Raw genomic sequence first — 21,208 nt, 5'->3', positions numbered from 1 at the left:
TCCTTCCTCCCCTGCCCTCCTACCTCCCCTGCCCTTCTACCTCCCCCGCCCTACTACCTCCCTGCCCTCTGCCCTCCCCTGCCCTCCCTCCCCTCCCCTGCCCCCCCTCATATTTGGTGGTTAACATTGGTTACAAGACTGCCTTCTCCAGTAGTCTGTTCGTTCACACAGAGCTGCATGATCATACAACTTTCTCAGTTAGTGTGTGGGTACATCAGACAAGAAATAAAACATGGTTGGAAACATGAACCCATCAACTTCGTTACTGTGGTTACAAAGACTTCACTCCTAGACTTACTTTTCCATTCCGTCATCAATGTTTCGTTTCAGGATTGGAGTACGTGGTTCCTCTGTAGGAACCGCAACGCCGCTGGTTTCGACCTTAATCGGTTGTGGTTTCGAGCGGATGGGCTTCTCCGGCTTCACTGAGCCATTGTGATTCTGATCGGGTTTCTGATGATCAGAACCATGGCCCTATGAAAAAGAAAACAATAGACTACAATGGCCTTTGTCTCCTTTACAGGTTTTGGCTTTGTCAGCTCAGTGGCAAAGAGAACAATAGACTACAATGGCCTTTGTTCTTGTGCAAAATCAGCTGATGTCTCCTTACAGGTTTTGGCTTTACCAACTCAGTGGCAAAGAGTACAATAGACTACAATGGCCTTTGTTCTCATACAAAATCACTTGTCTCAATACAGGTTTTGACTTTGTAAACTCAAATGTAATGATACCTAACATGAAATGATCACAATTTCACAGACAAACCAAACAATGCAAAATCTTGTAAACCATCTGAAAAAGGTTGACTGAAAATTCATGAAATGTAGAAAAACCCAGTGTTGTTAAACAACAAAAAAGAAGGGAAACATCAGAACTGTCGACTATGGTAGCAGAAAATGGCCAGTACAAGACAGCAGCATGTTCACAGGAAATTTCTACAGGTTTTTTCAACCCTGGAGTGATGTCTGGTGTCTTGCATCCTATCACGATGTCAAATTACAGGATTTATCGCCTACCTTTGCATTCCTTCTCGAACTCTTCGTCACTTTGTCGTACAGTTTTCCTAAAAGTTTGGATGATTTGCTGTCAGCTTCTGGGTTTCTACAGGATGGTTCCTGTCCAGTCGATGTCATCTGCTTGGAGAGGTCACCTGATCTGTCATGTGACCATTCCGTCTTGGGTTTCGATGGCTGCTCGACCTTCACATGCACAAAGGCCCCACCGGTCGGTTTTCTTTGGATAGGTGCCAGTTTCGGTAGAGGGCGCGGACTTGGGGCACGCCGGCTCGCCTGCATCTGGGCTAGAATCTTCTTACGAGGGTGCAGCTGAATCTCGGGTTGTGTGGCAGCGATGGCAAGTGGCTTGACTTCATTGTCTGGCTGTATGGCAGTTGGTTTGTGTGTGTGGATGTGATTCTCTGGTCGTGTGGCAGCTGTAGTCGTACACGTCTGAGTGTGGCTATCTGGCTGGATAACAGCAGCTGTGGTATGTGAATGTGACCGGCTATCCGGTTGTGTCGCAGAGGTAGCACGAGGCTGCATCTGGTTATCTGATTGTATAGCAAGAGTGGCTTGTGGTGGATGCGTGTGACAGTCAGACTGTGAAGCAGCTGCTACAGCCTGAGACTGTATCTGGGTCTCCGAGTGCACGGTAGTCGTGGCATGAGGACGCAGCTGGACATCAGGCTTGGGCTGAATGGCTAGTGCTACCTGATGATGAGACGGTACAGACGGGTGCGGCTTGGCTTGAATTAATCCGCTCGGATGTTCCAATTTCACCGGAAATGACGAAGCTAGGAAAGATAAGACAAGACAATGAGAGTAACAAATGTATAGTGATGCTTGTATATGTATAATGATGCTTGTATATGTATAGTGATGCTTGTATATGTATAGTGATGCTTGCTAGTGATATATGTATAGTGATGCTTGCTAGTGATATATGTATAGTGATGCTTGTAGTGATATATGTATAGTGATGCTTGTATATGTATAGTGATGCTTGTAGTGATATATGTATAATGATGCTTGTACATGTATAGTGATGCTTGCTAGTGATATGTATGTATAGTGATGCTTGTAGTGATATATGTATAGTGATGCTTGTATATATGTATAGTGATGCTTGTAGTGAAATATGTATAGTGATGCTTGTATATGTATAGTGATGCTTGTAGTGATATATGTATAGTGATGCTTGTATATGTATAGTGATGCTTGTAGTGATATATGTATAGTGATGCTTGCTAGTGATATATGTACAGTGATGCTTGTTAATGATATATGTGTGGTGATGCTTGTATATATGTATAGTGATGCTTGCTTGCTAATGATTTATGCTACTGATATATGTATAGTGATGCTTGCCTTTGCAATAACATGAGGACACGAGAGATCTGTCAAAGAGTATGTGGAGTCGTAGAGTAACAGACGATACTACTTTCAAGACACTACCCACCAATGCTTATAATCTTGGGCATGCAAACCTTTTACAGCAGATATACCTAGCCCTTGAAGTGACTGCCATAAATTGGTATATATGGTAATGTATTATGAACAGTTAACGTCAACTGTAAAGTTTACTGAATCCCAAGTATTAAGTTACCTACCAAAGCATGAAATGATTAAACTTACTTTCCCAATAAGAAGCAGAGATATCTGCATGAAATCGCTTATACTAGTGTGGTTGAAATAAGATTAAACTATAAATAGACTTACTTGTGGAATAGACTGAGGTGGTGTGGGTACCACCAGTACATGCACTACTGAACATTGGGTTGTGTCTGTGGGAGGATGGAATCAGCTGGACAGGTGAGGAACCGAGTAAAGACCCCTTTGCAGTCGCTGGTTGAATGGCGACCATGACAGGTGACCCTTGAAGCTGCTGGCCGGTCATGAGAATAGTGGTTGGTCCTTGTTCCGAATACGGGCTCTGCAGGTTCAGAGAGAGCATAGGTCGAGACGCTACCTGGACAGGCTGGTTGGGCAATGCCATCTGCTGTAGGGGTGCATGGATGACTTGTAACTGCTGTCCTGTAGCTACCTCCTGAGCATGCTGTGCAGGCATGATCTGTACAGGGTTCTGATGCGTTAACCCTGCCTGTTGTGACGATGCCACCAGGGTCCCCGCCCCTACCTGCATGTGGGTCGGCTGCGTCTGTTGCAGCAGGGCACCGGAGGTCGCGACCTGCAACGAGGTACTCTGTCCTGGTGGCTGTTGGGCTGTCGTCGCCATAAGGGTGCCGGTCCCCCCTACCTGCAACGGAGCCTGCTGGCCTGTGAAGTGTTGCGTTAACTGGTTTACCAACGTCGATGTACCGCTGACGGGCGCACTCAGAGATGCTGTCATTCCTTGCATGTGAGTCTGTTGTTGTTGCTGCTGATGCTGTTGTAGGGCCTGTAACGACGGGGTGGACATGTGTATGGCTTGCTGCTGCTGATGCTGTTGATGATGCTGATGATGTTGCAATGTGTGCACGGGTATAGACTGGGTCACTGGGTTATGCTGAAGAGTCTGTATGGGTATCGTTGTGCCAAAGGTTGTGGTTGACGTCTGCCCCGACTGAACGTTGATCGGCGCCCCCAGAGACGGAACCTGTTTGGGCGAGATGATAGTTCCGATAGGGGATTGCAACCTCGGTACATCCAAGGCGGTGGGAATGGTCTGCTGTTGTTGAACACACAATGGAAATGAGGTCCCTTGGGCCACTTGGAGCTGGTGCAGCATGGGGGCAGCAGACTGCTGTGTGGTGGTAGTGGTTATCTCTTTGGGTGCAAGCAGTACATGAGCCTGTCCAGCACTCCCAGCTGTGGCTGTCAGGAACAAAGGACGGGAAACATTACATCGACTTGAAGAAACTGCTTCATAAAAGAAAAAATGTTATTATTTCAACAAAATTCAAAAGAGAGACTCTTCTATAATCAAGCTAACACTCCTAACTGTGACTGAGAGTATCAACTGCTTCTGTCGGCAGCACTTATGACAATTTACGGTCAGGCAAATGACTCGAGCACCAAAACAAATGGATCGGTCCTCTTTTTAATACAACAGTTGTGTGTTACCCACAGAAAATCATTTACTTGCTCAAACCACAATCCAATACCCTAGCGTAAGATGGGCAATGCCTTCATAAGAGACATAAACATGTATCTCTTATCCGGTGTGCAAAAGAATGCAACAGCAGTTATTTAAAGGACCATCCAGAAGAAATTTATTCTTGAATGATGAAAGGAGGACATACTGTTGAGTATTCTGATCAAATTTACAAGCAAATCCTACATGGAACTTTCAAGAAAATTTATAAGTGAAATTGTCACAGTACGTCCTATAAGTGAACTTGAAGCAAACAGGTGTGATGTCATAGTTGCAAACTGACAGCAAAATGGATTTTTTTTTTTTTTTTTTCTGTCTCTCTTTTGTTTATAATTTCCACCTCCTTGTTTTGGGTCTTGGATTGGACAGGATTCCAACTTTCTTTCAGGAGATGTGCAGCTACCAAAATACCCCAATAACTGTAGTATGAATGTTTAATGGATCCACCTTTGGCCCAGTCCTGGCTGTGAAGCTTGGACTGAGGTCAGTAGACATGGGCTCTCCATAGTGAAGCTACTTAAATACCCCAATTACTTGTAGTATGAATGTTTAATGGATCAGAATTTTTGAAGAAATTAATTTGCAAGGAAAACATCGACCAAATCTGTCAGTATGCATTATGACATCACACCTGTTTGCTTCAAGTTCACTGTTGGTAGATAATAATGTCAACTTTCATACATTGTTTCAAAAACGATGCGTAAGAAACGGAATGCAAATTTCACCAGCATGCTAAGGATACGTTCCTCTTTCATATGCAAAACATAATCCTCATTCTTGTCTATCCTTTAAATTGATGAAAAATAGAAAAACATTCCTTGTGGATCCAACATTGGTCCAATCCTGTCTGGGCGAAGCTTGATCTGAGGACATTAGGCCTGGGCTCTCCTCAGTTGAGCATGTATTATTCTAAATGCGAGCTTTTCTGCACACTAAATCCATCTATCAAATGACACAGCTATTTAGGGTTAGGCTGTAGCTATGTTAACAATGTCGTCTGTTTAATAAGGCTAATTTACACAATGCATTCATGTTTCATTTAAGTGAATAGATTGCAGCACCCTTCCCCCCATTTTTCCCCCTTTTCTTTTAATTTTTCCCCTTTTTTTTTTTTTTTTTACGTTTCTTCTTTACTTTCTTACCAGAGGAACAATCATAATTGCACCGAATATTTCTTGACTTCTTGACTTACCGTGGGAAATTGTTGGTCCTGTGCTCGACGGTGCAAATGGCGGGTGAATTATGATGGGTGTGGAGGCGCTTTGATGCATCAGTAACGGTCTGAAAAGATTTTGAACACAAAATAATGAACGAATAGCCAGTCATAGGAGATGTGAAGCCCGACCATTATCGTTTATCTACGCGATAACAAAAGCCCATGATGATGACAAATTCATATAAATAGCAAAGTAAGACTGGCACTTGAAGAAGCCAATTTCCAGCAGCACTTGCTGAAAATGAACTTCTGGGTGGGACAGTGAGACTAACAATCAAGTTTCCTATTTTTTATTTTTCATTTCAAATTTATATCTCATATGTTTGGTACAAGATTACTACAAAACTAACACTACAGTAGGAAGGTTAACATATGAAGGACACTAGAAAAACAGCAAGGCTGTTATATCAACTAATGATAAAAGTAGAAATAAAAAACAAAAATCCACTTTAATTACGTTCAGAGGGGAAAGAAAGACATAGAGAAAAACCGAAGAAGAAGAAGAACAGACAGACAGACCTTCATTGTTTGTATTATTGACAAAAAATTCATAATTCATACATGTCTGGATCTTTATCTGAACAGCAACATGATTCCCCATGCAACTTCTACACCCTACAAGTACATGCCCCACCCCCTTCCCCCACCCTTTCCCCCTACCACCAACAACAAAAAAAAAAAATTAAAAAACAGCTGAAAAGATACCTTTGAGCACCATGGAAGTAGAATTTGGTAGGCTGAGGTTGATTGGTTGCTATGGTTACAACCGAACTGCACGGAACCATACTGAGCGTGCCGGAGGCAGGATTCTGCTGAAGAGTGACACGAGAGGGTGCATGCTGCAGACCGGTGTTGTTGGGACCATTAGCGGTAGAGACCAGTGGTTGAATCTGTGAAGTAGAGAGATAGCTGGCCGAGCTAACGTACGCAGCAGGCACATGCTGTACGGTCAAGCCACTGGACGGAGCACCGACCGAAGCGGACGTTGACTGTTGTAGAGAAAGCCCTGAAGATAGTTGAGGGGAACTGGTAGATGCTTGATGCACCTGCTGAATCGTCAACCCCACCGAGGCGGCCGGTACCTGTGGGGCGGCATCTGAGGCAGGTACATTGCAGGCGGCCACATTGGCTGGTTGTCCTGGAGAATAGGTGGCAGCTTTTGAAGTGTTCAACTGCTGTACGGCGATATTGTGAGATGAAGGGTTGCACGTGATACCATTTGACAGTTGGGCAGGCAGAGGATGGGGTTGGGGAGGGGGAGGGGCTGCAGAGGGTACCAAGGGGATGACAGGAAACTGCTGTTGGTTACCGATGATCGTCACCTGGTTGGAGCTGGTCTTAAACGTCAGCTGCTGGGATGGTATGGTAGGATCTGGCTTGCCGGTGTTCACCTGCGCTGGTATAGAAATACACTGAAGCTGGTTGGATATGGGGAGGGTCTGGACCGGTACGATGGTGACCATTCCTTGGTTAGGAACTACACCGTCCTGAACACCCCTCACGGTTCCTTTACTACCAGGTACCCCTCCCTGGATCTTGCCCACACTCAGTTGGTCCCCAGAAGAAACTTCAACTTTGGCTCGGGGTTGCTCCTTGACACTTACGGGGACCGCTAGCGGCTTAACATCCTTAACCGACGGTTTGGACTGTTTGTGTTCTTCTTGACTGGCAGAATCCAAGGACGTTCTCCTCGGAGAGAGGTTACCCTCGACAGCTTCAGAATCACTCCAGGGTTGATACTCGTGAAAGGCTTTGACGTAATTCCTACGAGGCGAGTGGGCCTTGAAGACGGTCCCCTGGGGGTTGAAGGAGCTGATGGGACGCGGATGCTCTTCCCTGGTGTCACTGCCCGAGTCTCTGCCACTGGAGGATGTCTCGGGGAGGGCTTTTATGGCCCTCGGTCTGTAGGTTATGTCCGCTTGGGGTTTGATGGACTGAAATCGTTGCTGGGGAAAGACCTTGTTTTCGATCGTCTCCGTTTCGGACTCGGTTTCCGAGTCGCTGTCGGCGACGTCTTCCGTACACTTGAGGTCCAAATCCTTTCTCTCTTCGTCGATGGGTTTCATGGCCTCGGCTGGACCTTCGACATCGTCGGCTGAAAGACAAAATCAGAAAAAAAAATCCAAACGATGTCTAGAGAGAGAGTAAGCCATCACCCAGTTTCACACTACACTCCAAGATCAAGACAGCTTGAAAAAAAATGAAAAACAGGCGATGAGAGTTATCTGAGATGAAGTCAGCTTGTTGTTGATCCTCTAACAAGTCATAATGAACAGTTACATCTTTATCCAAAACCAAGCGTGGTTTAGCAATAAAACAAGCATCATAATGCCTTCTGTTTTATGTCTTTTTTTTGTCCTTTCATGTTTTGTATTCCCCTCCTACCTTCTTTCATAATTTCAAATAACTTGATTGAGCAGAGACTTTCTAACTGAAATTTGATTTCTTCTAATTTGGGTTTTTTGGAAGTTTCTAGTCCAGTTTTCCTACCTTGACTTAACTTGTACCAATGTCTCTAACAAGTAACATTTACAAACAGTTTCACAACAGTTCGAATTTGAGTTTGTTGTCAAAGAATAATGATAACCAATTATTGTAACCAAATATGGGCATGTAATTTACCCACAACTATCCCGGGCTGTTTTCACAGCAGAGTTCACACTTTGGGCAGCAGACTACCAATCCATCCTACAAACTGGACTTTGACATGAACACAGGAGACCAGTTTTATATTCTCACTTATTTCCACATTTTGCCCCAGTGTCAGTCAAAATTGTAACCTGAAGTAGGAATTTTGGAAATCCGCTAAGACTGGATACAAGTTTTCTAATAACTTGATGGCCCTTCCCTTCCACCCCTTACCCCCCCCACCCCCTTACCACATAAATTTTGAAATGACTCACCAATGACATCATCATCTCCATCTTCATCTATGACCATCCTCTCTTCATCGCTAAGGGTCTCTTCCGATTCCAATCTCTTTCTTCGTGGAGGAGGAGGAGCAACCTATCGCCAACCAAAACAGATTTTTTTTTTTTTTTAATTTTTAAATTCAATCAACACATTGTAACATAATATAGGCAAATAACTGCAAACATAGCATGGTGAACATGATATACTCATTTCCCCACAATGTGAGACACATGTAGTTCTAGTTCAAATGATTTAATTTATATAGCCAAAGTAAATCAATCACACCTTCCATTTTGACATGTTTTGTTCGCAAACACAACTCCACTGGAGTGACAATCTTTGAAACATACTAGGTTGTCCAGTCACCAATCAGTAGACTTCCTTAAATATCAGCACTGATAAAACTTCAAATTCATGATAATATTTTATCCAAATTTTGGCATTCACATTTACCCTTCTGGGTGAACGAATGGATGCATCTATCCACATGCTGAGGTTTTCACTTCTTCACAATACTAAGCATTATGGTTGAATACTGTACGATACCAATGCAATGTCACAGTACTTAGTACAATACCAATGCACTCTCACAATACTAAGTATGTATGGTTGAATACTGTACGATACCAATGCACTCTCACAATACTAAGTATCTATGGTATACAGTAAGATACCAATGCACTGTCACAATACTAAGTATGTATTGTTGAATACTGTACGATACCAATGCAATGTCACAATACTTAGTACAATACCAATGCACTCTCACAATACTAAGTATGTATGGTTGAATACTGTACGATACCAATGCACTCTCACAATACTAAGTATCTATGGTATACAGTAAGATACCAATGCACTGTCACAATACTAAGCATTTATGGTTGAATACTGTATGATACCAATGCAATGTCACAATACTGAGTAAAATACCAATGCACTGTCACAATACTAAGTATGTATTGTTGAATACTGTACGATACCAATGCACTCTCACAATACTAAGTATGTATGGTTGAATACTGTACGATACCAATGCACTCTCACAATACTCAGTATCTATGGTATACAGTAAGAAACCAATGCACTGTCACAATACTAAGTATGTATTGTTGAATACTGTACCATACCAATGCAATGTCACAATACTTAGTACAATACCAATGCACTCTCACAATACTAAGTATGTATGGTTGAATACTGTACTATACCAATGCACTCTCACAATACTAAGTATCTATGGGATACAGTAAGATACCAATGCACTGTCACAATACTAAGTATGTATTGTTGAATACTGTACGATACCAATGCAATGTCACAATACTAAGTATGTATGGTTGAATACTGTACGATACCAATGCACTCTCACAATACTCAGTATCTATGGTATACAGTAAGATACCAATGCACTGTCACAATACTAAGTATGTATTGTTGAATACTGTACCATACCAATGCAATGTCACAATACTTAGTACAATACCAATGCACTCTCACAATACTAAGTATGTATGGTTGAATACTGTACTATACCAATGCACTCTCACAATACTAAGTATCTATGGGATACAGTAAGATACCAATGCACTGTCACAATACTAAGTATGTATTGTTGAATACTGTACCATACCAATGCAATGTCACAATACTTAGTACAATACCAATGCACTCTCACAATACTAAGTATGTATGGTTGAATACTGTACTATACCAATGCACTCTCACAATACTAAGTATCTATGGGATACAGTAAGATACCAATGCACTGTCACAATACTAAGTATGTATTGTTGAATACTGTACAATACCATTGCAATGTCACAATACTTAGTACAATACCAATGTACTCTCACAATACTAAGTATCTATGGTATACAGTAAGATACCAATGCATTGTCACAATACTAAGTATGTATCATGGTTGAATACTGTAGGATACCAATGCACTGTTTCAGCCGTTTACCTGTGAACACACTGCTGTTAATCTCTGTTCTGTACTCTGCTGCTGTAGCTGTTGCTGCTCTGAGATGTGGGACAAACTCAGAGATCTTTTCTTTGGTGGAATGGACGACTGGTTATTCTGAAAATATAAAACATTACCTCAGTGAGAACAAGGCAGGTTCCACTAATTAACCAAACAGATGATGCCTTTCATCGTTAGCCAAAGTGGATGAATATCTGTTATTAGCGAGTGATAGAGAATGTTTAGTGATGAAAGCAGTGACAGGAATCATACTTTTCAGCCATTCCATATGTAAAAAAAAGAAAGTAGTGGCCCCCCCCCAAAAAAATCAAATACTGTCTGCTGTCCAAGTGTGTCTACCCTGCAGGATGTTGACCACCAAATGTAGGATATTGACAACCAAATGCAGGATATCGACAACCAAATGCAGGATATCGACAACCAAATGCAGGTTATCGACAACCAAATGCAGGTTATCGACAACCAAATGCAGGTTACTGACAACCAAATGCAGGATATCGACAACCAAATGCAGGATATCGACAACCAAATGCAGGTTACCGACAACCAAATGCAGGATATTGACAACCAAATGCAGGGTGTTGACAACCAAATGCAGGGTATCGACAAATGTAGGATATCGACAACCAAATGCAGGGTATCGACAAATGCAGGATATCGACAACCAAATGCAGGATATCGACAACCAAATGCAGGTTAACGACAACCAAATGCAGGATGTCGACAAATGCAGGATGTTGACCACCAAATGTAGGATATTGACAACCAAATGCAGGATATCGACAACCAAATGCAGGATATCGACAACCAAATGCAGGTTATCGACAACCAAATGCAGGTTATCGACAACCAAATGCAGGTTACTGACAACCAAATGCAGGATATCGACAACCAAATGCAGGATATCGACAACCAAATGCAGGTTACCGACAACCAAATGCAGGATATTGACAACCAAATGCAGGGTGTTGACAACCAAATGCAGGGTATCGACAAATGTAGGATATCGACAACCAAATGCAGGGTATCGACAAATGCAGGATATCGACAACCAAATGCAGGATATCGACAACCAAATGCAGGTTAACGACAACCAAATGCAGGATGTCGACAAATGCAGGGTATTGACAACCAAATGTAGGATATCAACAACCAAATGCAGGGTATTGACAACCAAATGCAGGTTACCGACAACCAAATGCAGGATATCGACAACCAAATGCAGGGTATCGACAACCAAATGCAGGATATCGACAACCAAATGCAGGATATCGACAACCAAATGTAGGATATCAACAACCAAATGCAGGTTACCGACAACCAAATGCAGGTTACCGACAACCAAATGCAGGGTATTGACAACCAAATGCAGGATAAGGAAATTGCTTCACCAAACTTACCATCATCCTTGTTGCGAAAGATGCAACACTAGGTGATGCTGAGGTCTGCTCGACTTCTTCAACTGAAAGTAATGTAAAGATTCAGTACTGACATAAGCTACAGATACCTTACACAGACATGGCTAATGACTTCCAGAGATACTCAATAGGATATATAAGGCTTGTAAAAAGACTAAACCATCCCCCCCACCCCACCCCCCTTCTTTAATGAAACAGTACAGCAAGAATCTCAAGAAAAGACTTTGCCCTAATTCTGTCTCACTCTAGCACCCTCTAAATTGCTAACAAGATTTACTGTTAAGCACTGCCTCAATGTCTTTCTGTCTGGGACAGTACGACCAGAGATTTACATCTTGTACGAGACATCAAAGACTGCCCTCGTTCTGTCTCTGGCACAGTAAAACCAGAGCTTTATGTCTTTTAATGAAAATATTTGTTCTTATTCTGTCTCTCTCTATCACCCTCAAAATTGCTAACAAGATTAACTGTTAAGTTATAATGTTAAGCCTCAATGTCTTTCTGTCTGGGACAGTACGACCGGAGATTTATGTTTTGTACGAGATAACAAAGACTGCCCTGGTTCTGTCTCTGGCACAGTAAATCCAGAGCTTTATGTCTTTACACATGATCTCAAACATTGCCTATGGATTCTGTCTCTACAACTCAATCAAAGTAGCCATAAACTTCCCGAAAGAATCGACAGAAAGACGGTCAACTTAATACTACCAAATACAGACCTTCCATGATAGGTAAACATATTCAGTAGTTTAATAAAATTCAAATTAATATCAGTAAAAAAAAAATTTTTTAAAAACTAGATCATCAGTTTTTACTAATTTGTGAGGCTGAAGACAGATCTTGATATAAATAAAAAATGACAGCAAATTATGAGATGTGATATCTCACCAGACTGTAATGGTCCATCTGTCTTTGCCTCTGGGTCCTCCTCTAGCCGACTAGGTGATGGAGGGTGTGGGGTACCAGGCGACGGAGGGTGTGGGGTACCAGGCGATGGAGGGTGTGGGGTACCGGCAGTGCTCGATGAACCAGACTTCTTTCGTTCCCTGCTGCACCACTTCCAGTCAGGGTGTGCCTTGTAGTGTGCCTCTTTCACCTGTTGGGGTGTGTGTGTGTGTGGATAATTACAAAGTCATACCACAAGTTTAGCAACAAATTTGTATTCATTCAAGAAAGTTCACAATTTTACGCAGCCACATGTGCATGCCGTGAAAACAAACATTTAACTTCACATGTAATTCAACTCAGTCAGAGGAAATTCACAAGTGGCTTAGATTAAATCGCAGTACAAGGGGATTAAAAAATAGAAGCCTGAGTCTGTCAAACGGATCCAATAACATTTTCTCCTTTATGCATTGGCTGGAGAAGACTTCTGACCGGTGACCTCTTATGTCTGAGTCCTGTATTCTTAACGACCTTTCCACCCCTGTGTTGGTTTCGGTAATCCGTATACAACCATTCCTTAGATGAGGCTGCCTGTCAAAAGCCACAGAACCAATACAGAGAAGGGACCATACCTGACCCGCCTCCCTACCTTCCCTCCCCAACCAACCCTCCCACACCCCTCCCCATCCAAATTTAATTGAACACCTACGAAACAGGTTACAGTTGATAAATTCCAAAAGACAATCTTTATTACAGAAAATTAAACAAAATTACTATTTTCTTCTCAGAATCCATGGTTTATCATCTTACATACCTGGAATGCTAATGCATGGTACTCTTGCTTCTCATTTGGTTTCAGTGCATACCACCACTCCCCCAAGATTTTACTGACCGTCCTGTTGTCCTGATTCGGGTGCATTTGGTGAACTCTTGAACGATGCCTTTTACTAAAGATCATGAAGGCATTCATAGGTCTTCTCACATGATCTTTGTCTCTTATCTGTGGAGAGGTTAAATGTTACCAATGTTAATGCCTTTCACTAAAGATCATAAAGGCATTCATTTGTCTTTCCACATGATATTTGTCTCTTATCTGTGAAGAGGTCAAAGGTCACCAATGTTAATGTACCTTTTCGCTCTCGGCATCTCGTTCCGAGCAACCAGATCTCTTGTTTCACTACTGCCTTTTAAACATCTTCTTTCGAGACAGCTCTGGCATATATATTTTCCTACCACAATGCAACAAATTCTCATTTTCGAATCACAAAAAAATAGCATAAAATTGTCCTCAACTAAGCAGTGGTAGCTAGTTGCAAGTGTAAGTGTCATTTAATTTACTTTGGAGTGTTAGCTCAGTGGTTAACGCCGGTGCCATTCAATCATAAGGTCCCCTGTTCGAGTCACTCCCAGATTAATGTATGTCGTCCAGTTACAGAGTTGTTGACAATTCATAATCATGGACGATAAATATGAATGTAAGAGACTGACTTCGGTCAGCTTGCGACTTTGATAAGCCAATGAGGCTTCTTCGCGAGTTCCTGCTTGCAGGAGGATCTAAAACACATACATACATAAACAGACAGCATGGAATCCTCTCCACATAACGTGCACCTTACAAGGCATACCTTCTTTGGACTTCTCAGCGCTTTGTCTTGGGAATTTTCCTTCGGGAGAGAGCTGAGTGAATGGGATCTCCTCTTGCTTGGTGGTCCAGTGGATGGACTACTCTCATTGAGCAGATAGGCTACAGATTTACTACAAGCAAAGATAAAAAAGAACAATGTCAAAAAGTGATAAGAGTTTTTCCCCCTAGCAACCTGGAATGAGTTCACTTGGCAACAAGCCTTAAGATAATTCTTGCATAACAACTACAAAAGTGTTAACGATGATTCATCTCCAAGCTACGGCTGAACATTTTATGCAAACATCAGCTGAGTTGAGCTCAAAGCTACTAATAACAAGTATATAGTTTAGTCATGTCTCAAAGATATCCTCCAAATATAGTGATAGTACTACGACTGATCTTATTCACTATTACATGTACTTAGTCATATCTCACAGACATCCTCCTTATATAGTGATCATACTACAACTTATCTTATTCATTTACTATATGTACTAAGTCATATCTCACAAACATTCTCCTAATATAGTGATAATACTACAACTTATCTTATTCATTTACTATATGTACTTAGTCATATCTCACAGACAGCCTCCAAATATAGTGATATAACTACAACTGATCTTATTCATTATTATATCTACTTAGTCATATCTCACAGATATAGTTATATAACTACACCTGGTCTTACTCATAACATCTCAAAGATATCCCCCTACCATAGCAATATACTTAAGTTAGTCATGTCAAGTATTTCTCCTTAGTGTTGTCTGGTCAAGAACCAGAATCTTTACTCACTTGTCAGATGTCTTCTTTGGCAATGCAGGATTTGATGGCTCCTCTGATTGGGATTCCAAGACTGCTGCTACACCACAAAAAAGAAAGAAAAAAAGTCAGCTTTAAAGCAGCATTTTGCGTTTTGTCAGCGTTTACCACTTTTTTGACAAGTCCATAGATTTTTTTTACATATACCAATCACAAAACAGCAAACTCAGATATAAGCCAAGTTTTTCCCTGTCAAAAGCGTTAATTGGCGAGTAATTAAGGATGTTTGTAGATAATGAGAAAAGTGTCCTCTGACAAATTACACATTTAATATTAATCGCATACAGTTCCCCCAACCCACTAGTTGGAATTCAACCAATCAGAGATGCAGGTTTACTTATGAGCCATTGCTAAAAATAGATTCAAAATGTCTAGTTGGTAACTTGGTACAACCAGTGAGCTCGACTCTTAACAGCTCCCTGGTACAACTGCCATACAGTAGACGATCTACACAAATCAAGCATGGTGTTGAATTACGTATTGGCCAATGACTTTCAACTTTTATGCCACCATTTGAAGTAAGATTTGAATAGATAAGCTAGTTATGTATGTAGTTATGGCATCCTGGAATCAGTGAGGTTGAGAAAAACCATAGAAAAGGATGCAAAATGGCTGCTTTAAGCATGAAATTCCATGGGAGACATCATCATCATTTATTTCATTGCTGAGAATGACAGACCCCTGTTGTAAAGTGAACTAGTCCTACTGTTCTGTGAAACCAATGGTATCAATAATACTTGATCCATACCTTTCTCACTCTCTGTGGTAGTAGTTGGGTTGGCTGGTGGTTTGTTTGGATGGCTGATATTGAAGATTGGCACCAGAGAATGCCAGAAGAATACTGGAACATGGCCGGGAGGAACCGCACAGGACCAATCTACAAGAGAGAGAATATAGTAACATGAAATAGAGGTAACCATCTTCACTCCAACCAATCACGAATATGGCCAAGGGAAGGCGATGTACACAAACTAATCTACACAATAAATAACATTAAATTATTAGTACATCCCCTCCCCCCCTTCCCATAACCCAATGGGGAACATGGACAGGGGTGGTAATACACCCAAACCAACCTATACAAGATAATATCATAACATGCACTCCGACCAATCACGAACATGGTTGGGGAAGGCGATGTAAAAGTATAAATGTAAAAAAAAAAATACATTAATACTTGAGACCTGTACTAAAGAGGAGTAGGACGTGCAAAATGAATTTTAATTTTACATTTTATTTACAGAATGAGATTCAACCAAACCCCCCCCCCCCCCCTCTATCTCAATAACCTCAGATACCTTACAAAATGAACAAGTCACATGTTACTTGTGAATATAACTACATAATGTATACAGAGTACAGACCAGTGTGTGTACACAACAGCTGTCTGTGCACTACACACAATACACAAGTATACTCTAGTACAGTTTGTACAGGCGGTGGAACGACCATGAACATGTTGGCAGCTATACTTAGTAACTTACACCAGTTGAGGAGGAGGCATGCAAGTTTGAACTTTTGCTCACTTGCACAATATATACACAGTTAATCTATCTTCTGCATTTATATATATGTACAACAGCTGAGAGAATCTTGAATAAATTGGTGACACAGATAAAATTTCAAAGAAGAAGGGCTGTGATTTTTTTTTTTTTTTTATAGCTACAGCAAGTCATTCTACCTAAGGAGTAGTTCACTAGAAAATGCAAAGAAGGGCTTACCAAGGCTTAGTGTCAGATAAATATTAAAATCACAGTAGGGTGACAGTCTATCTTTCAAATGAGAACTACTATTAAATGCACTAGTACAATATGTGGCCACATTTCTCATGTGACAAATTTTGTAAAAGGTTTCCACTAATAATTTGACAAATTGATCTTTGTTATCTAGGGTGATGACTATATCATCCATGATAGGAGAGGACATGTCAACCTCTTCTCTCTCCACCTCTCTCTCTCTCTCTTAAATGCATTTATTTGTGTGAATAATTTTAAGTACTGAATATTACAGAAGTAGTTTGGCCAATGGTGCAATGAGCTACAGTATGCACAGTTTTATATGAGTTATGCTTTGATCACATCCAAGAAAACAAGAGTTATAGAAGGCAAAGTTGACTGAAACTGTGAGACTTACATCTGGTTACGCTGTGAATTTAACCTTAAAACCCATTTTATGCCTTTAAAATATGATCTTCTGGGAAAGTTTGGAACAGATTTTGACTTTGACTTTAATGGATTGTAATCGACACAGTAATAACCAAAATTCTGTCATCAATTGTTAGTTGATTTTTAGACTACATTTTCGAAATGGTATAGTTTGTTATTTGTTACTTGTCATCGCCATGAATGTGTTGCGTAAAACTGTTTGTTCATCGAGGCCTTTGTTGACATTTGGAAACAGCATCCTGTATTCATTAGGCCATTATGGTTTCTTCACTACAAAATGTACACACAATTTTTTTTTTTCTCTTTTTGGAAAGTATTTCAAAATGCTGATATACATAAAATAAACCCAAAGGTCATAGGTAATGTTGTCTGAGTCTTATACCTGCAGTCACTGTGCTAAACCAACAGATCATAAGTTTGTTGTCTGAGTCTAATACTAGCAGTCACTGTGCTAAACCAACAGGTTATAGGTAATGTTGTTTGAGTCTAATACTAGCAGTCACTGTGATAAACCAACAGGTTATAGGTAATGTTGTTTGAGTCTAATACTAGCAGTCACTGTGCTAAACCAACAGGTCGTAGGTAATGTCTGAGTCTAATACTAGCAGTTACTGTGCTAAACCATTAGGTAATAGGTAATGTTGTCTGATACTAGCAGTCACTGTTCTAAACCATTAGTTAATAGGTAATGTTGTCTGCGTCTAATACTAGCAGTCACTGTGCTAAACTAACAGGTCATAGGTAATGTTGTCTGAGTCTAATACTAGCAGTCACTGTGCTAATCCAACAGGTTATAATAGGTAATGTTGTCTGAGTCTAATATTAGCAGTCACTGTGCTAAACCAACAGATCATAAGTTTGTTGTCTGAGTCTAATACTAGCAGACACTGTGCTAAACCAACAAGTTATAGGTAATGTTGTCTGAGTCTAATACTAGCAGTCACTGTGCTAAACCAACAGGTCATAGGTAATGTTGTCTGAGTCTAATACTAGCAGTCACTGTGCTAAACCAACAAGTTATAGGTAATGTCGTCTGAGTCTAATACTAGCAGTCACTGTGCTAAACCAACAGGTCATAGGTAATGTTGTCTGAGTCTAATACTAGCAGTAACTGTGTTAAACCAACAGGATATAGGTAATGTTGTCTGAGTCTAATACTAGCAGTTACTGTGCTAAACCAACAGTAATAGGTAAGGTTGTCTAAGCCACTAGTATTAAACCCAAGGAATGGCAACTGTTAGTGGTGAGACAGAAAATAACACTTCCCGGTAACCTACTGAATAAAACTAACTGGTAACAGTAGCCAAAGACATTGTCAGGTACCCTAAGGAAAAACATTCCCCGATAACCTAAGGAAGGACAATACCTGTTGGCCTATGGAAGACACTAACCACTAGCCTAGGGAATTAAATGACCATTTAACTTAAGTTAGGACACTACCAATTAACCTAGAGTAATAAACTAGGGAAGTACACTACCTGTAAGCCTTTGGAAGAACACTACATATTAACCTAGGGAAATAAACTACCAGTTAACCTATGGAAGGACACTACCCACTAGACTAGGGAATTAAATGACCATTTAACGCAAGTTAGGACACTACCAATTAACCTATGGTACTAAACTAGGGAAGGACACTACCTGTAAGCCTTTGGAAGAACACTACATTTTAACCTAGGGAAATTAACTACAGTACCAGTTACTCTAGGGAAGGACACTACCCAAGGAAGAACATTCCCCAGTAACCTAGGAGATGATGCTACCTGGTAACCTAGGAGACATACACTACCTGCTTGTCCATTACTTCCGGTGTCTTTCTCGGTATTCATCGTTGGTGCTGGTGCCGTTGTCGGGGGCGTGAGACTGTTTGACTCCACCACGCTGGGTTTCTCCGGCTCCTTGCTAGGTAAGGACTGTTGCTTGACCGGTTCCTTGTGGGACAATCGTTCTTTCTTGGTAGGGGGAGGATGCTTCGATCCCGGTGTTGGGCTGGTTTGGGTTTCGGCTGGCAGGTGTTTAGGAGCCATCAGTGCGGCACGCAGTTTATTGTCTGAAGGCGGTTGAGGAAACTGAAATCTATTTGAGCCCTTATCTCCTCCTATATACTTTTGTCTTGAAGGCGACACACCTACGTGCCCAGACTGGGGTGACTGTACCAGGGAACCAATCCCCGAATCTTGGCTATCACTGCGGAACTGTTTCTCACTACGATAGACCCCCTTGTGGGGACTACCAGGCGTGACAAAGTTTGATCCGTGAGGAGCAACCCTAGGCGACCCGATCTCTGTGGAGGATCTGCCCGATATGGGCGTACTGTGCCGGTTGGGGGTTCCGCTTCGGGAACTCGGGTGGAAGTTGGAGCCGGGATGCGGGGAGATGGGCTGAAAGGTGGCGGGTTTGAACCTCGCAGGAGACGGAGTCTTAGAATGAGAACGGGGTGAATTGGCCACATTGGCTTGACTTGGAGTTGTGGAGCGGGACCTCGAATTCCCGAGAGAGATCATGATACTTGCGGCTTCGGCTTCGTCACTGTCAAACTTGGACGGATCGATCTGCGGCCTCGAGTCTTGGAGAGAAAAACAAACAAACATGAATATTCATGTATTATAAATCTGGATTCTCTCCGTGGGGGCTCTCAGACAACCCTTCATCGTAATCAGCTTTAGTTTGAAGGCATCGTGGACTTTATGAAATAACATACATGACACTCTTCTCACCCTGCCTTCTTCCTCCTTAAAATGTGGACCTCTTTTGACCTAAAATTACCTTAATTGAACCCCCCAACCCCCCCCCCCCCAAAAAAAAATGGATTCTTTGTCCTCAGTACCAGAGATCTACATACTAGCTGGGTATGATGGGTAGGTACAAGCAATAATGTAGGCAATAAATAAAATAATAAAAGGGTCCCATAGTGACTTTTCAGTATTGAAATGAAGCATTTCTATCCACGCCTAATAGATACAGTAAAGCCCTTTCCCGTCAAGGAATGGAAACCTAATTAAGTAAGCAGATTCTAACGGAAAACAATTACTGAAACAAAGAAATGTATATACTGAGATTAACATAAATTATCAGACAATACATTTTAAATTGGCTCAGTCACCCTTATGTTCCCCCCCCCCCCCTCCACCACTAACAACACACCTCATTTATCTTAATGTGGGAATGGAAGAATACATAAATGGTCTACTTGTGTATCTTTTCTGAAATTAAGCATCGGACTGTACTACTCTTTTAGTACTTGTTTTACATCTAGATTGAACATGAAGACAAAAAGGTTTGGCTGTCCTATTTTCAGCCATGACTAATGAAATATCCAGGGCTGGCTGACATACAGTTTGTTAGTTTGCCACTGGTTCCACTTGTACTCAAATTCAATTATTCCTTTGAATTAGAATATCCAGGAACCCTAACCACACAGCCTACTCTTGGTTGCAAACTGCGACATCCTACCCAACCTTGTATACTACGACTGTGTACACTGCTGATAACACAAGCCAAGCCAAGTCGGTCTGGATTTTGTCACTAGTACTACAGCCCGGTCTGCCTGCTACAACACGCCTGGAAACATCAATGACATCACACATAGAAACCAATCAGAAGCTCCTGTGTTCACTCACTGAGAGTCAGTCCACAGATAAACACTGTGTCTCTATTGGCTCAGACATCACTGATGTCACAAGGAAGGTCAATGAGTAGGCGGAGTCTCATCAACAAACAATGGGATGAGTGGGAGGAGCTATAGCAACTCCCAGATAAACATGTGCTTCCCTGGGAATGATTGAGCAACTCTTCATTCACAAGCTGCTGTGGCTATTGTGTGCAGATTGTATTGTGTGTGTGTGTGCTTGTAGTTGCTGTTCAAATGATTGCACAGTCAGGCAGGGCAAGCCTGCTGTATGGCATTTCATGCAACACTCTGCTTGGCCACAGATTCATTGTATAACAACAACCTCTGCCTCCATAGTAGGGTATTGGTATGCCTCCCCATAGTTACAAGATTACATGTGTCCACTATAAATGTTCAAATAGGATGATTCCTTAAGCTAGAATAAATTGCTAGATCATGGAATATTATTTTTA

At 41.5% G+C, this 21,208-nt stretch overlaps 1 protein-coding gene across 4 annotated transcripts in view; it reads right to left on the bottom strand.

Moving 5' to 3' along the window:
- The window catches only part of LOC139978017 (uncharacterized), a 40,025-nt gene that overhangs the window by 6,167 nt on the left and 12,650 nt on the right, over positions 1-21,208 (bottom strand). For 2 of the 4 annotated variants that reach the window (XM_071987922.1, XM_071987924.1), the window contains exons 3-16: positions 18,915-19,691; positions 15,709-15,837; positions 14,934-15,000; positions 14,137-14,266; positions 13,326-13,511; positions 12,515-12,722; positions 11,609-11,670; positions 10,188-10,304; positions 8,212-8,314; positions 6,014-7,403; positions 5,285-5,373; positions 2,718-3,812; positions 1,017-1,792; positions 299-474 (exon numbers count right to left, since the gene is read on the bottom strand). In XM_071987922.1, the coding sequence (XP_071844023.1) occupies positions 299-474; positions 1,017-1,792; positions 2,718-3,812; positions 5,285-5,373; positions 6,014-7,403; positions 8,212-8,314; positions 10,188-10,304; positions 11,609-11,670; positions 12,515-12,722; positions 13,326-13,511; positions 14,137-14,266; positions 14,934-15,000; positions 15,709-15,837; positions 18,915-19,691 (5,305 nt within the window). The remainder of the gene's footprint in view (positions 1-298; positions 475-1,016; positions 1,793-2,717; positions 3,813-5,284; positions 5,374-6,013; positions 7,404-8,211; positions 8,315-10,187; positions 10,305-11,608; positions 11,671-12,514; positions 12,723-13,325; positions 13,512-14,136; positions 14,267-14,933; positions 15,001-15,708; positions 15,838-18,914; positions 19,692-21,208) is intronic. The other 2 variants (XM_071987925.1, XM_071987923.1) reach the window with 2 other exon arrangements.

This window comes from Apostichopus japonicus, chromosome 12 (assembly GCF_037975245.1).
Source record: "Apostichopus japonicus isolate 1M-3 chromosome 12, ASM3797524v1, whole genome shotgun sequence".
Taxonomy (NCBI): Eukaryota; Metazoa; Echinodermata; class Holothuroidea; order Aspidochirotida; family Stichopodidae; genus Apostichopus; species Apostichopus japonicus.
The sequence above is the reverse complement of the archived record's forward strand: the minus strand, read 5'-3'. Positions and strand labels throughout refer to the sequence as shown.